Below are 13,909 nucleotides of genomic sequence, written 5' to 3'. Positions count from 1 at the left end.
GAAGTCCTAAAGAAGTTGACAAAAAAAATCATAGATTCATGTTTTGATGAATTAAAAGACCAATGATAATAAATTTTTAGTTAATAGACTATTGTTCCAATTAAATTAAAGTTACGAAACCATAACTACGATTTAATCTACGAAGTTATGAGCAAAACAAAACCCAAAAATTAAATATTAGCATTGAAGGAAATTCCTATGTCTTGACGAGAAAAACTAAAAAAAAATCTAATAGTCTAAATCTCCGGTGCATACCATGCTACGTTGCATACAAAAACTTAGTAAACTAGTTCTTAGGCTATTTCCAATTTCCTCCAGAAAAATGGAAAAGGTAATTGTTTTTCTAGCGGCTGCAGTTCAGCAAATGATATCTCAATTTCTTCATGTCTGACTGTTTGAGTGGCTTTAGCATGAACATTTGAGCTCCTTCCTCCAAGCACCTGTTTTTAATCAAAAATTAAAACCATAAATAAAAAATAAAAAAACCAAAGGAAATTAACACATAATAATCAGTTCATATTTACTTGTTAATCCGATTCGGTATGTTTTCAGACGACATAATCACCACTGGAACTTCCTTCATGATTGATGATTCCTGCTTGCAGAAGGGTAAAAAAATTAAAAAGCACGATTATATATTTAACCATATTAAATGGTAAAAAATTATCAAAAAATCTGCACAACCTTGATTTTCTTGAGCAGTTCATAGCCTGTCATTCCTGGCATACAATAGTCAGTAATTACCAGATTTACCTTTGAGTTTGAGACCTGCAGGTAAGAACAAGACCCTTCTCCCTTCTCAGTATAAAGCTTAAATGTTGAATTAATACGATGGATCAGTGGTAATTACTAATTAGTTACTCACATTACTCTCCAAGCTTTTGTGTTGATCTCCCAAGCCCAAAAACTCCAATGCACTTGCCCCATTTTCTGCAGTTGTCACTGCACCAAATGGGAGTAATAATTATCATTTTTTTAACTGTATTATTTTACCAAGCCAAAATAGAATGCTTTCCACATACTTTATTTCCATTAAACAGCTTTCTATTAATTTAATTCACCATGATAAAGTCTTCTTAATCTTTATTTTAAGCACTAAATATAGCGTTTCAGCAAAAATGAGATTGTAAAAATCACTACCATTTATTTTCATGTAAATTAGCATGAGAATATAGAGCAAAATAAGAAAAAGAAAAAAAGAAGAGGGTTGTGGAGGATTCGAGCAGACAGATTGTTACCTTTGCAAGACAAATTTGTGAGCAGCTTTTCAATCAGTTTTCGGTCGACGAGACTGTCATCGACGGCTAAAACATGGGGTTGCTCCACATTTGCCATGAAACCCTTTGAGGAGGAAGAAGAAGCAGCCTCCATATTTCTTAAAACCCTAGAAATAATAACCCTCTCCCTCTCTCACCCACCAACTTCGAATAATAATAGCCAAATGAACGCAAAGACGCAAGTGCAGAAAGAAAAGGAAAGAAAAGGAAAGAAAAAGAAAGAGAGAGAGAAAGAGACTTGTAATAAACGCAGTTGCAGTAAAAGACACGATTTAATTTCACAAGATAAACGACTTGTCTGAGTCCGACAGTAACAATTTAGCATATGGGGATTCAATCCATACAGTAAAACATAAAACAAAACAAACTCATGGAAAATGAATGAACAAGATGTAGTGTGGATTCTGGAAGGCCGGATTTTTGTATTTATATATAGACAATAGAGATATGCTGCCGAGTAAATGCATAGGCAGATAAGCTGCTAGTAAATCTAAGAGAGAGAACTGAATCAAATCAAAGGTAGAAACCCAAAGAAGATCACGATATATCTGTGACTTGGGATATTTATTATCTTCTCTCTCCGTGTGCAGAGAAAATTTGTAGGTATCAGAATTCAGAAATCTGCATGGATACTGCTGCTGAATTACGTCATTTTATTCATTTTGTAGCAGCTGCTGATACAATAATAACCATTACCTCATTATTACTTTTTTTCAACCTTATGACATATATTCAAAACCCCAAACCCCTCCCTTTAACAATTTTAAAATTATGAAGTTACGGATATAGCTTAAATATTACGTAACTTTTAATGTTTTAACTGTTATATTTTACAATTAGTACATCTTTTATTTTTAATGTCATTCACTCATTTCATATGTCATTCACTCATTTTCTGTAGTACTCAACTATATATTTATAAAAAATGAGTTTCATCTTTTGTATTTCTAAATCGTGATTTTCATGTTATCTATTCTAAATACTAAATTCTATTTAGGAAAAAACATCAACTAATGCTCTATGAAAACTTCAATGAGTGGTTTTCATGTGGTTTTAAAAAGAATTTAATAGTTTGAATTGAGTAATACAAGATTGTTCGATCAAATATGTGTTAATGTTAAGTTATTAACTATGCTCAATAAGAATTGAACAAACTTAAGTGAATGTAATCCAGCGACGTCCGTCTTTGCATTCAAATTTAAATCTACTTTCACGATTAGAATATCATGGATTGGATTGAAATACACCAAAAGTGGTGGTTGAAAAAATATGGTCAAAGTGGGGAGGAGTGGAGTTACCACAACACCATCACCACACGTCTAAGAGATCCGAATCCCATCTGTTTTCTGACAGTGGGAAAAGACCTAATTAGAATCTCTTGGCGCAGAATCCATACATCCAAATCCAATACATACATAGTACATACGTAATGCTAAACAATACAAAGAACAAACATAAATCCACAGAATCTTTGTCATGTCTTCTTCTCTGAGTCACTTTCTTTGTTTTTTTCTACTAAATACCCGAACAACAACAGATAATTTTCACGGACCAAATAGTGAGACTTCAGTACGTTACAATCATGTTTTGCTCATTTCCAACTCATACAACTATTATCTGAATCGTTAGTTAAGTGTTCTTGTTTGAACTGTAAGATCAATGAACAACGTAAATATTATGTAAAATGAATTCATCGTAGTTTTTTTAACCATCAACGTAGACTTGCTTTCAAAATTATTTGGTGGACGAGGATAAAGAGTTTGAACCGGAAAATTACAATTTACAAAGCATACGGTAGCATTTTTTTCTTGGTGAAGAAAGCATACAGTACAATTTCAAGAACAAGATTACAGACAAGACTGGTATATCTGTATCTATCTCGGACAACTTGCTGGGGTATTGAGGTTGACTTATCCTTTACTGTTTGGTCAACTTTGTTATGCTGGCTGGCTTTATGGAAAAGCGTGACTATTAACTACCTCAGTGTCATTAGTACCCTCGTATCTTAATTCAAATCCTCTCCGGATATTGTGGTCCTAAGCTCATGGACTGCATAATTCAGAATTTCAGACCGTTCAAGAGAGAAGGCAAAGAGATCCCGATTCTTAATTTTCATTAGATAAGTTAGTATAATGGACTAATGAGAATTGTAAGATTTGAAATAAGCGGTCTAAATTGCTTAGTTTATCAACTTCAAACTGTGAGATTCAGATAGAATCACATTCCTCTTGTCCTAATGAGGGTAAAACTTGCCTACACTTTTTTCTGCTTCTGTTTCATAAAACAGTCCCCCACACATACGCTTATGTGCTAGCAAACTGAAAACAAATGCATTTAAGTTTTTCTTGTTATCTCGCCAACAAATTTTAAAATGGCACATTGGTAGTTAATCTTCGAGATTTGGATCCCATTTGGATTCAAATGGTAGGAATCCTAAGGATCTCATATTTTAACTATTTATCTTACATCGTAAGGTTAGAAATCATTTAAATTTTATTATTTAAAACTAAACACAAATAGTAACTAACGAAAACTGACAGCACGATATACGATGAACGGCTAAAATATGAGGATTCTTGGGATCCCCAAAAAAAGGAGGATCCTCATCCTAATCTTCGAATTCAAATTGATCATGTCAAACCATTTGACATAATAGTATAAGCGACCCTAAACAATTTTCTTTACCAAAAACGAAATACGAAACTGTAATTCCATAATATATCTTGACATCAAATAAGTTGAACTACATGGTGAGCGAGATCCTTCCTTGAAAAGTGAGAGTTACATTGGTTGTAAGGGCAAGATACGATCATTTGATAGTTCCCTTGGGGATGGATGATGTACAAGGCCCGGCCGAGGTCATAAACGGGATACCCCTGAAGGTAGCCACACCCTTATCGTCAGTGAAAAGATTCTGCAACGATGAAACACCCACAAGATTTATGTGCCTAACTTCAACTTGGAGCATCATAAATGCAATGCCGTATAGACAGTTAATGCATAATTGATGAGATAGTGACTGTTCTGGTCAAATCGCCACAACTGTAATAACTGTCAATGCCTCCGTAAAACTATATCATAATTGCCAATACATAAAGAAACACAAGCACAGATTCACAATCGATAGAGGCCTATCAACCAATTGGTTCCGATAAGGATTGGGACAACCCCAACCACCCCCAGTAGGGTCCATCCCTTCCATCTCTTCCTCTCACATTCTTTATTTTGTCTTTCTCTTTCTATAAAAAATTAATATAAGATGTTGATGTAGCTTAACCGTGACCGTTCAAATAGTATGGGAGAGAAGGGGAGGGAAAAAAAGAGGAGTGAGAATCCTACTCCCCCCAGTAGGGCCAGTGCCTCACAATTTTCATGTGAACTTTTTAATGGTTAGCCAAGCAGTAACTTGTGAAGTACAAGTTTGCATTTAAGTTATGAACGAATAAATTAGGCAGCACATGTATGGTTTTCCCCGAATGCACTAAGAAGATCCACAAACCGAGAAAAAAACAGAGCATACCGGTGTGATCTTGTCCAGCTGTTTCTTTTTTGGGTTCAGCACATCTTCTGGCTTTCCATCAACCCTGGATAGGAAGAAGCGGATGTCAAGATAAGTTTACTAATGAAAATGTCTGGTTTAAGCTCCAAGTAGTTTCAGGTAACTCACCCAGAAAATGATACACGTTCCCCCGGTTTGGCTCCTTGTGGAGGTAGCAAGGGCTCTACTAGGGTGTGATCTTCACTAGAAGCACATAGCACCTGCCCACATGCACACAAATAAAACTCATACATTGTATGTTTGTTTACCAGAAGTTAATTTTAGAAAAACTTAGCTTTCACTAAAAAAGGACTCTCCATAAGCTTTGATCATATAGAACAAATTTGGAAGCTTATACTAGAGAACAGTGGGATTATTAATGTTTCCTAAGGAATGGATGGAAAATTAAATATTTTGAGCACAAGAGAGGAAAACAAAAACAAAAATTTGATTACTAGCTAAGCAGTGAAGGACTCAACAAGACCTAACTAACTCATCAGTGAGAATAATGAGTTAAATGACAAGAAACACATACCAGTCCTTGTGACATCACATCCCGTAATTTCCCAGGTTTCACATTCGTAATCAGCACAACATGACGGTTCTGCGTAGTTGCATGCACCAAACAGATACATCAGAGTTTTAAGTGTGAATGTTCATCCGTGTAACAACCATGAAAATAACAAAAATAGACATGCAAAAGATTATGTGAAAAAACTATCTAGTTCCAAATATCAAGGAGTAATCATACTGTTAACTCCTCTGGACTGATATATTTTGCCAAGCCGCTGACCACTTGCCGTAATTTAGCTTCTCCGACATCTATCTCCTCGACCAGTAAACTGTATCAAGAATGAAAACAAGGTTATGAATGATTTCACATCCTCCAAATATACAATAGCATTCAGAGTTCAAACTTCAAGGCAAGACAGCCAGCAGTTCAATCGGTTTTCTAATGAATCAATGGGCACATAGAGGAAAAGAAAGAGAAAAATGTTGCCCGCACACCTATCAGCAGACGGATGCTTCCAAGCTTTGCGCACGAGGCCAACCTGTATATTCAATAAACTGACACTAACTTCTTTGTCTTTCTCAACTGCCTCTGTTTCTGGTGATTTTGTCTTCTCATTAGTAGCTTTTTTATCTGCTTTCTTATCCAACATAACTTTCTCTTCCCCTGCAGCCTTTACCTAACAATTCCAATGAAAAAAAGTCATCAGAAAAGAACAGTATAGGAAGGAAATCTAAAAGTAGAAGCTTTGTTCGGACTGTAGTAGTTTACAGCACAAATCCAACTATCGATTCACTAAGGAGGTTGACCAGATATAATGTTGGTCAACTAGTTGATTAAGCGCAATATGGTTATTCCTGGTTATATTGGAAATAGAGCAAAAGAAACAGTAGAGAGATGTCTATATAATACAGCTCAAGTAGTTTTGTGCAGATATCTAACAAAGCAGTATGGGAACTGTTCGTAAAATAGGTTAAAGAACTGAGGCGGTGGATAGCCATAATTATATAACTAGCTACTTGGCATTCAGATGAGGAACAGCTTATGGTGATTTAAACTTGGAAGTCAGTGCATGAGCCTACTCTACTACACTGTTTGGTACTGTCAATCATTCTACAATTCTATGCTTTTTTCTAGGAAGAAATTACATGAATTGAGCATTGTCAGAAATCCAAAGCATAATGATATCATAACAAAAGGGAAGTCTTGTTATATAAGTTAGATAACTATTCAAATTATCTTATCAAATGAATTCAGCATTATACGAATATATGCATGTAGGTACAGCCGTAAAATTTATAACTAACTTGTATCTCAGTAAGATTATTTAATTTGTACTGAAAGAACAGGTGTAAATTTAAAAGGATGTACCCCAGCATCACTGTTCTTTGTGTTCAGGTCTGCCCCTGGTTTGTCTGCGGTTTTTGTGCTTTGGACAGTCTTCTTTGCATTTGAATCAATTTCCATCTTACCCGCACTTTTTGCTCCCAGCAAATCATCCAACTCCTGCATACATAATGATCAAGGGATACAGTGTAACATAAGTCCACTTTGTGATTCACAAGAAAACATTTTTTTACTATCGTTTCAACATTTAATATTTCCCTTCTATTGCAATAGCAGGTTCAGAGATGCATAACTGAAATTGAGATTCAAAATAAAATAGTAGATTTTACTTACTCGAAAATCAAATATATCCTTCTCTACCACTATCTTCTCAAGTACGTCTCCGAAATCCACCTTGTTCTGGAGAAGAAAGTTGTGAGCATTAGTAACTATGACATTTCTGAAAGCTACACGTGGAAACAATAATAACAAGTAGCTCATGTTTCTACATCCAATGATACAAGTTTGTAACCACATGGTACTTCATTCCAAGATTGAACCTTTACTAAACCTGTGAATTAAAGATAACAGCAATACTCAGAACATGGAGGCGTACCTGGATGTAATCCACCCATCTCAACAAATGTGGCAACTTTTGCCTATCTGTATTTGAAAGACCAATCTGCAGACAAACCACTCAACAAATGACCACAATTTCAAGCGCCATTTCTACCACATTGCATCAAAATGTTCATGTCCGAATTCAAAAACAATCCAAGAAAAACTAACATGAAAATATTGCAGTTCTAAAGCGAAAATATCAAGAGAATTACAAATTGCAAAGTATGAGAAATGCGAAACACGATCGAAATCGTGCATGCAGAAGAATCCATACCACAGAAGAATGCACTGCAGAAAACACAACAGCATCAGCTTCAGAGGGTGTGAACCCATTGCCCAAAAGCACTGAAACGTCAGCCAAGGTTTCGTTCAACCCTTCGAGAGCTGCAGAGCATGGCTGGGAATCTGTAGGAAAACCCTCTGCATATCTCACCCAATTCACCACCTACAACCCCCAGAACACAAAATTTTAGTTACATAAAAGTTACCAGGAATCCAATTCAACTAAGTTTTGAGGCAATAAAACTGTAGAACCTTACCCCATCGTTCACTTGCGCTGCGACGCCGTTTTTGGCTGCTTTCAGTACCGTTGAGTACAAGCTCGTGACTTCATCGCCAGCGAAGTTTTCCGGCAACGATTTCTGCAGATATCGAGCTCAAAATTTGAGCAATCGAAGTGGAAGGAAAGATAAAATATGAAAATTTTGAGAGAGATGAAGTTTCTTACAGGATCAACAGAGAAGTGTTTGCAGAGAGCTGATAGAATCAATTGCTTTCTGCTTACGCTGGTACTTCCCTTGGGTGCCATCTCTTTCCTTCAGAAACCAGAGCTCCACAGTTTCTCAGTTCAGAGATGAGTGGGCAGTTCAATTGGAAGACGTAGGGTTTTTGGTTTTTTGCATGATTTGGGCTTTTTGGAGAAAAATGAAGCCCAAACAGCCCATGACTGAAAACACTTTTAAAGAATATGTTTTTGGGCTCCAAAAGTACTTGAAGTGCTTCCTGTAAAAGAGCCAGTTATATTCTTCTTGCAGGAGACACTTCAAGCGTTTTTTCAAAATTCACTTAAATTTTTATTAAGAATTGATTCTAAAAACATTTTCACCAAAAAAATTTTCAGTAATTTTAAATGCACTTTCAAACTAGCCCTTATTTAATTAGCTAGAGGAATTTTTTAGTTGACTGTCACAATGATTGGTCATGTTATTAATCCGCTTATATTATAAATGTGTGTGTATGTATGCATGTCTTAATGGAGGCCTGAAAAGCTAAAATGTTAATCATATCATTCGTCTATGTTATATCATGCAGTTTTATAATCTTGATCCACCGCACATGATTATTTGAAAATTATTGAGCTATTGGTCTTGTAGTGGCATTTTGATAGCACCGAGAACCGTAAAAAAAATTCTAAAGAACAAAAAAAAAATTGAAAATTTGGATTTATGTCCAATAGATCACATTCATGAAGAAAATGTATTTTGTTTTTGTTCGACCCGTAATCATATACGAAATAGTGGATGGTATAAATTTAGTAACACTTTTCCTTTCTTGGATTTGGAAAAGGATCATCGTCGGATCCTTTTCATGGAGATTCCAAGGATCCCATGATGATGACCGTTCATCGTATATCATAAGGTCATTTTTCGTTAGCTATTATTTATATTTAATTTTAAATTTTAAATTGAAAATGATTTCTGATCGCACGATATACGATGAACGATTATGATCACGAGATCCCAAAAAAAAAATTCACCGAAGATCCTTTTCCCTCGAATTTACTGCAAAAAAAAAAAAAGAATAATCTAGAACTTAGATGTTAGTATAATATGGACATTTGGATTGAAAAATGAGGACCTATATCCTCTAAAGTCGCATAATTGTGATGAACGTGCATGACTTTGCAAGTAACATTTTCTTTGATAATGACATAATTGACATTTGCATGTAAACACACTAATCACAACTATATGTTAGTTTTCGTCTAGACCGGTCCGTTTCTTCGTCTCTTTTTTTCTCTCTCTCTCTTACTAAATTGAACAAATCAAACCGGTTATATTACTTGACTCAACTTTCGTTTTTAAGAGCCAATCAAACTGAACCCGACGGTACTCATCCCAAGTTCGTATAGAAAAGATTCAAACAATAATCAATTATGTAAGAGATTTTTCAATGTGATCAGAACACAAGATGGTACACTATGTGTCGCTATACAAATAATATGATATGTACGTTAAAAAGTTAATAATTTAAAAATACAATTTTCCACCACTTATATCAAAATACGCGATGTATCATCCGTGTTTTAATCACAATAAAAAATTTCTCGACTATGGAATGTAGAGAGTCCGTCAACTAAAAATTTCAAAAACACTGATCCCATTCGTGCATTGTCTTGTTCTTGTTAGTTTTTCCCTCCTCCATCCAAGGCCGCCGGTATTTTTCTGGTCGAAAATTTGTGTCGAGTAGGGCACATACTGGTTGGCCAATAAACATAAAAGCACATCACAGAAATAGCAAGTTAAAAACTCGAATGTAAATTGCAGAAGACGCATAACCTGGACCATGTCGTTTTACTGTGAGAAAAAGGTCAAAAAATAAAAATAAAAATATCAAATAATAAAGTCAGATAACGAGAATGGATATGCAACTGGCACAGTGAGAGGAATTTGGATCCCTTTTAGATCTGTGTGTCCATATATCGAGAAATATGAACCGTTTAAGAGAGAGAACGTATTTCCGTCCATTCAAGTTTTGGATTTCTATAAAGTGGATTAGTGTAATAGGCTAATAGAGGACATATGATTGAAATTGAGCGGTTCAAATTTCTCGGATTACAAGTTTTAAACACAAAAATCTGAAGTGGATCCCGTGAAAATCGTCCTTCCCCTCTTTTTTCCTTTTTGAGAAATTCACAACCACTAAAACAAAAAATGCCCTAGTGAGCTTTAGGGTTAGGGTTTTTGGGCAATAGTGCTTGCCATTTAATCACCACATGTTCATTTCTTACCTTAAATATTTTTTCTAGCAATTTATAACTGGAAAATGGTCAGTTTAACTGTCATTACATACATGTATTTACCCACAGAAGTATTGGGATTTAATTATGTGTACTAAATTACTAATAAATAAATCATTGCATTAATAAAAAAAATTAGGGTTTGTTGATGAGGAGAGGAACAAAGATCAATTTACAGTTTGGTGTAGCAGTGAGTGGAGACAGCAGCAGCTGCTGGGGAAAGTGCTTGACAGCATGAAATTTGTAGTGCAGAATGGACTCATTCTTTTGGTACTATGGTAACCTCCAAACTGTCACTACCATAAAATGGTGAGCAATAAGCCTCAATGCATAAAGACAACACAAAATGCTACTCCAATCCCAAAACTTCACAACCCTATCGATCCATAGTCCATCCCCTTTCAAATAGAATTTTGAATGTCAATAAGAGCATCCCAATGAAGGATTCTATATGGGGCTGGAAAAATGATGGAATAGCCCATTTTAGAGTTCTGAGGAATTTTTGGGGCTTTATAAAATAATCTCTCCCAATGAGGTCTATTTCTTTCGGGTTGTATATGGGGCTATATATATTTATTTATGTAGTAATTTAATTATGCAATAATTTTTTTTTTTTTGTTAATTTTTCTTAAGTTGATTTTTGGACGTGTTATCTTCAAAAATTTTATGAACCTTTCAACCTAAAATATTCAAATTGTGACAAAGTTACATTCCATCACTTATGACAACTCAATCTCATCTGTTGAAAGATACAAACCCTGACTTCGCCCTCTAAAATAATTTGATTTTCGTGTACAACACAACAATTAACCTAGCATCAATTGATAAATTAGTATCAAACAATTTTGAAAAAAAAATTATTTGAAAACTTCACCCACCAATGCCCATGAACATTAAATCAATTTGAAATTTTGATTCTTGTAAAATTTAAAACAACCATTCATTAGACAAATTGCAAGAAAAAATATGTAAGAAAAAAGAATTAAAAAAAAAAGAATAAAGTAGAATATAATTGTATTCATAAGTGGAGGGAGAGTGATAGAATTTTGCTCACATGAGCTGCTACTTTTTTGTGAGACCCACTGTTTTTTGGGGTTAGATGTAACCTAATTTTATACTACCCAAGAAATAAAGTTGCTAGCCCAAGCGGTGGATCTAACTCCATTTTTCAGCTCATCAGGGATGAAATTTCTCACTAAAGCTTGAAATGTAGTAGCCTCATAGATGATAAAGCACCCATTAGGGATGCTCTAATGTTGCGTGTGTAAAGATTAGTACAACTCAAGAAGTGAGCAAGAGGTTTGTAGTTCAAGTAGTTAACAACATAATATATATGCAGTCGAAGTCTCATGCGATCAATATGTATAGAAATGTTAAATCATATCGCTTTAGAAATACGGATTAAAATCCCCTCCGGATCTTCAAGTTCGCAACTGGCAAACCCAAAAATTTGGGTCGTTCAAAGGGAAAAGAGAGATATATGGATTCTTAGTTTATATGAGGTGGATCAGTAGAACAAACAAATGAAGATCCTATGATTTAAAATGAGTGATCTAGATCTCTGAATCCGTCGATTTTAGACATAGAAATCGAAAAGCATCTCAATTCTAGAAATATATCATCAATCAAAGGTACATTTAAGAGTGGATATGACTTGCTTTCACAAAAATATTATTTATTGAAGTGAGTATGAAATATGGTTTTGATGAGATGAAATTGACATAATTTGAAGTCTCAACTATAAATTAATAAATAAAATCTGTGACGTAGAAGTTCTCTTCTTATTTATGTTGCTTGGTAGTTGGAATTGGCAATTTCCCATGCCTTAACATGGAAGCATATTAAAAAAAGACAAGTCCAATTGGACCCAATGCGATGATTTTCCCAAAATTATGAAGCCTTCACATCAGAAATTAGGAATCAAGGGAATGCCATGTTTTGATTCAACAACCTGCAAAGTATTCAAAGTCTGCAAAATGCAAGGGACATTGTGTAGAGGTGCATTATTTATTATTGGCATTTTAGCTTAAAACAGTATTTGAGATTTATATAACTTTTTACTTTGGTCAACGAAATTTGAAATCAATAGAAGTGGCCCCTAAATCCTAAACCATCAATCATTTTGATACTTTTGTGAAAAATCTTTGTTAAATAAGGACCAAAATGACAAAAATACTGTCAATTTAACAAACAATAGGCCAAAATGATTTAACAAAAGTTGAGGGAACTTTTGTTATTTTCTCCTTATTTAACAGAAATTTTTCACGAGATGACCCAAATGATTGGCGTTGGACAAACTTTGGGACCAATTTGTCAAGTTTAAATCTCATGGACCAAAGTCAGTTATGTAAATATCATTAACCATTTTGGCTAAAAAGCCTTTTATCATTTAAGTGACTCAAAGTACAAGGACAGAGCTAGGGTAAGGAATAAAGCATGAAGAATTTACATACACTGGATACGTTATTATGGAGTAATTCAAATCATCTATACAATACCATGTATTTAACGTTATTATGGAGTAATTCAAATCATCTATACAATACCATGTATTTAACGTTCTTACTCAACAATATATCTTATCACCGTTACAGTGAAATATTCGTCATAAGGGTGATGCTAGAGACGTCCATATGATGTGGCGTTAATGATTGAATTGTTTGTTTAAATTGTTAAAGTAGGTATCAAACAATCAACCGTCACATCATGAAATCTACAAAATGTAATAAAAAAACATGATTTCCCTAATATTTTCCTAGTTACACCATCTCTTCTAAAAAAACGAGAAAAACCTCTTCACACCTCCTGATACGATATGTGGCAGCATACCAAGTGTTGGTAAATGGTAAGTTCATTCTCTAAAACAAAGGAACAATTTATATAAAACGAATTCACCTTAAATTTCCGACGAAACATCTCTATCCAACAGGAAAAATAAAAGGCAAAGAAAGTTGAATCCTTGTCACAACCCTGCGATCTGCACCACACCACTTCTGTCACATTTTCTTTATTTATTACACCACCCACCTTTCCCCACCACTTATTTAATTGCCTTTGTTGCTTTTTGCCTCCACTTTTTCTGTTTATCCACCATCCACACCCAACTCTGAACTCACTCGTTCACTCAGCTCACCCATGCCTTCCGTTTACGGTAGCAAGGCAACTTTGCAAAATTACAATTATACCCCCATGCCATCAATTTCCTATTAGATAGATAAAATGGCAAATAAACATAAATGCCGATGTGTCACTTAGTATTATGATCTAGTGGTCTTTCTCTTCATTTTGAAATGAGAGGTCTTAGGTTCGAATCTCATGGGTGGCGAATTTGATACCAAATTAGGCTGCCCATTGTGTGGCTTTGCCCAACTCTTCATCCCCTTAGTGTAAAAATATCGATGTACTAAAAAAAAAAAACATAAATGCTGATGTACAAGGCAGGTTTTATTTCCTTAACTCTTTTTTTTTGGGTCAATAGAACTTTCATTACATGAAAAACTAGTACAAAGTCCAAAAGGAACCTAATAAACAACTGCGAGTCTAAAAGACTAAAACATTTGATTTAGGGTATATTTGCATTACTGCTTAAATCAAATTGAGTTCAAGATACTAAAATC

At 34.7% G+C, this 13,909-nt stretch overlaps 2 protein-coding genes across 2 annotated transcripts; both read right to left on the bottom strand.

Moving 5' to 3' along the window:
- Window positions 1-159: 159 nt before the first annotated feature.
- Window positions 160-1,850, bottom strand: LOC137735166 (two-component response regulator ARR17). The gene is made up of 5 exons (XM_068474561.2): window positions 1,239-1,850; window positions 866-942; window positions 685-768; window positions 525-595; window positions 160-440 (listed from the first exon to the last, which is right to left on the bottom strand). The coding sequence occupies exons 1-5, from the start codon at window positions 1,369-1,371 to the stop codon at window positions 344-346; spliced, it is 462 nt and encodes a 153-aa protein (XP_068330662.2). The 5' UTR covers window positions 1,372-1,850; the 3' UTR covers window positions 160-343.
- A 1,974-nt stretch (window positions 1,851-3,824) lies between these two features.
- LOC137734123 (Nucleic acid-binding, OB-fold-like protein) lies at window positions 3,825-8,219 on the bottom strand. Its single transcript, XM_068473411.2, has 12 exons — window positions 8,001-8,219; window positions 7,813-7,914; window positions 7,548-7,718; window positions 7,269-7,334; window positions 7,007-7,072; window positions 6,698-6,832; window positions 5,824-6,005; window positions 5,567-5,657; window positions 5,351-5,419; window positions 4,945-5,036; window positions 4,798-4,861; window positions 3,825-4,191 (listed from the first exon to the last, which is right to left on the bottom strand). Exons 1-12 carry the CDS (start codon window positions 8,079-8,081, stop codon window positions 4,087-4,089), a joined length of 1,224 nt encoding a protein of 407 aa, XP_068329512.2. The 5' UTR covers window positions 8,082-8,219; the 3' UTR covers window positions 3,825-4,086.
- Between the last annotated feature and the right edge of the window lie 5,690 nt (window positions 8,220-13,909).

Source organism: Pyrus communis, chromosome 7, assembly GCF_041283825.1.
Source record: "Pyrus communis isolate YQ-2024b chromosome 7, ASM4128382v1, whole genome shotgun sequence".
Taxonomy (NCBI): Eukaryota; Viridiplantae; Streptophyta; class Magnoliopsida; order Rosales; family Rosaceae; genus Pyrus; species Pyrus communis.
The sequence above is the reverse complement of the archived record's forward strand: the minus strand, read 5'-3'. Positions and strand labels throughout refer to the sequence as shown.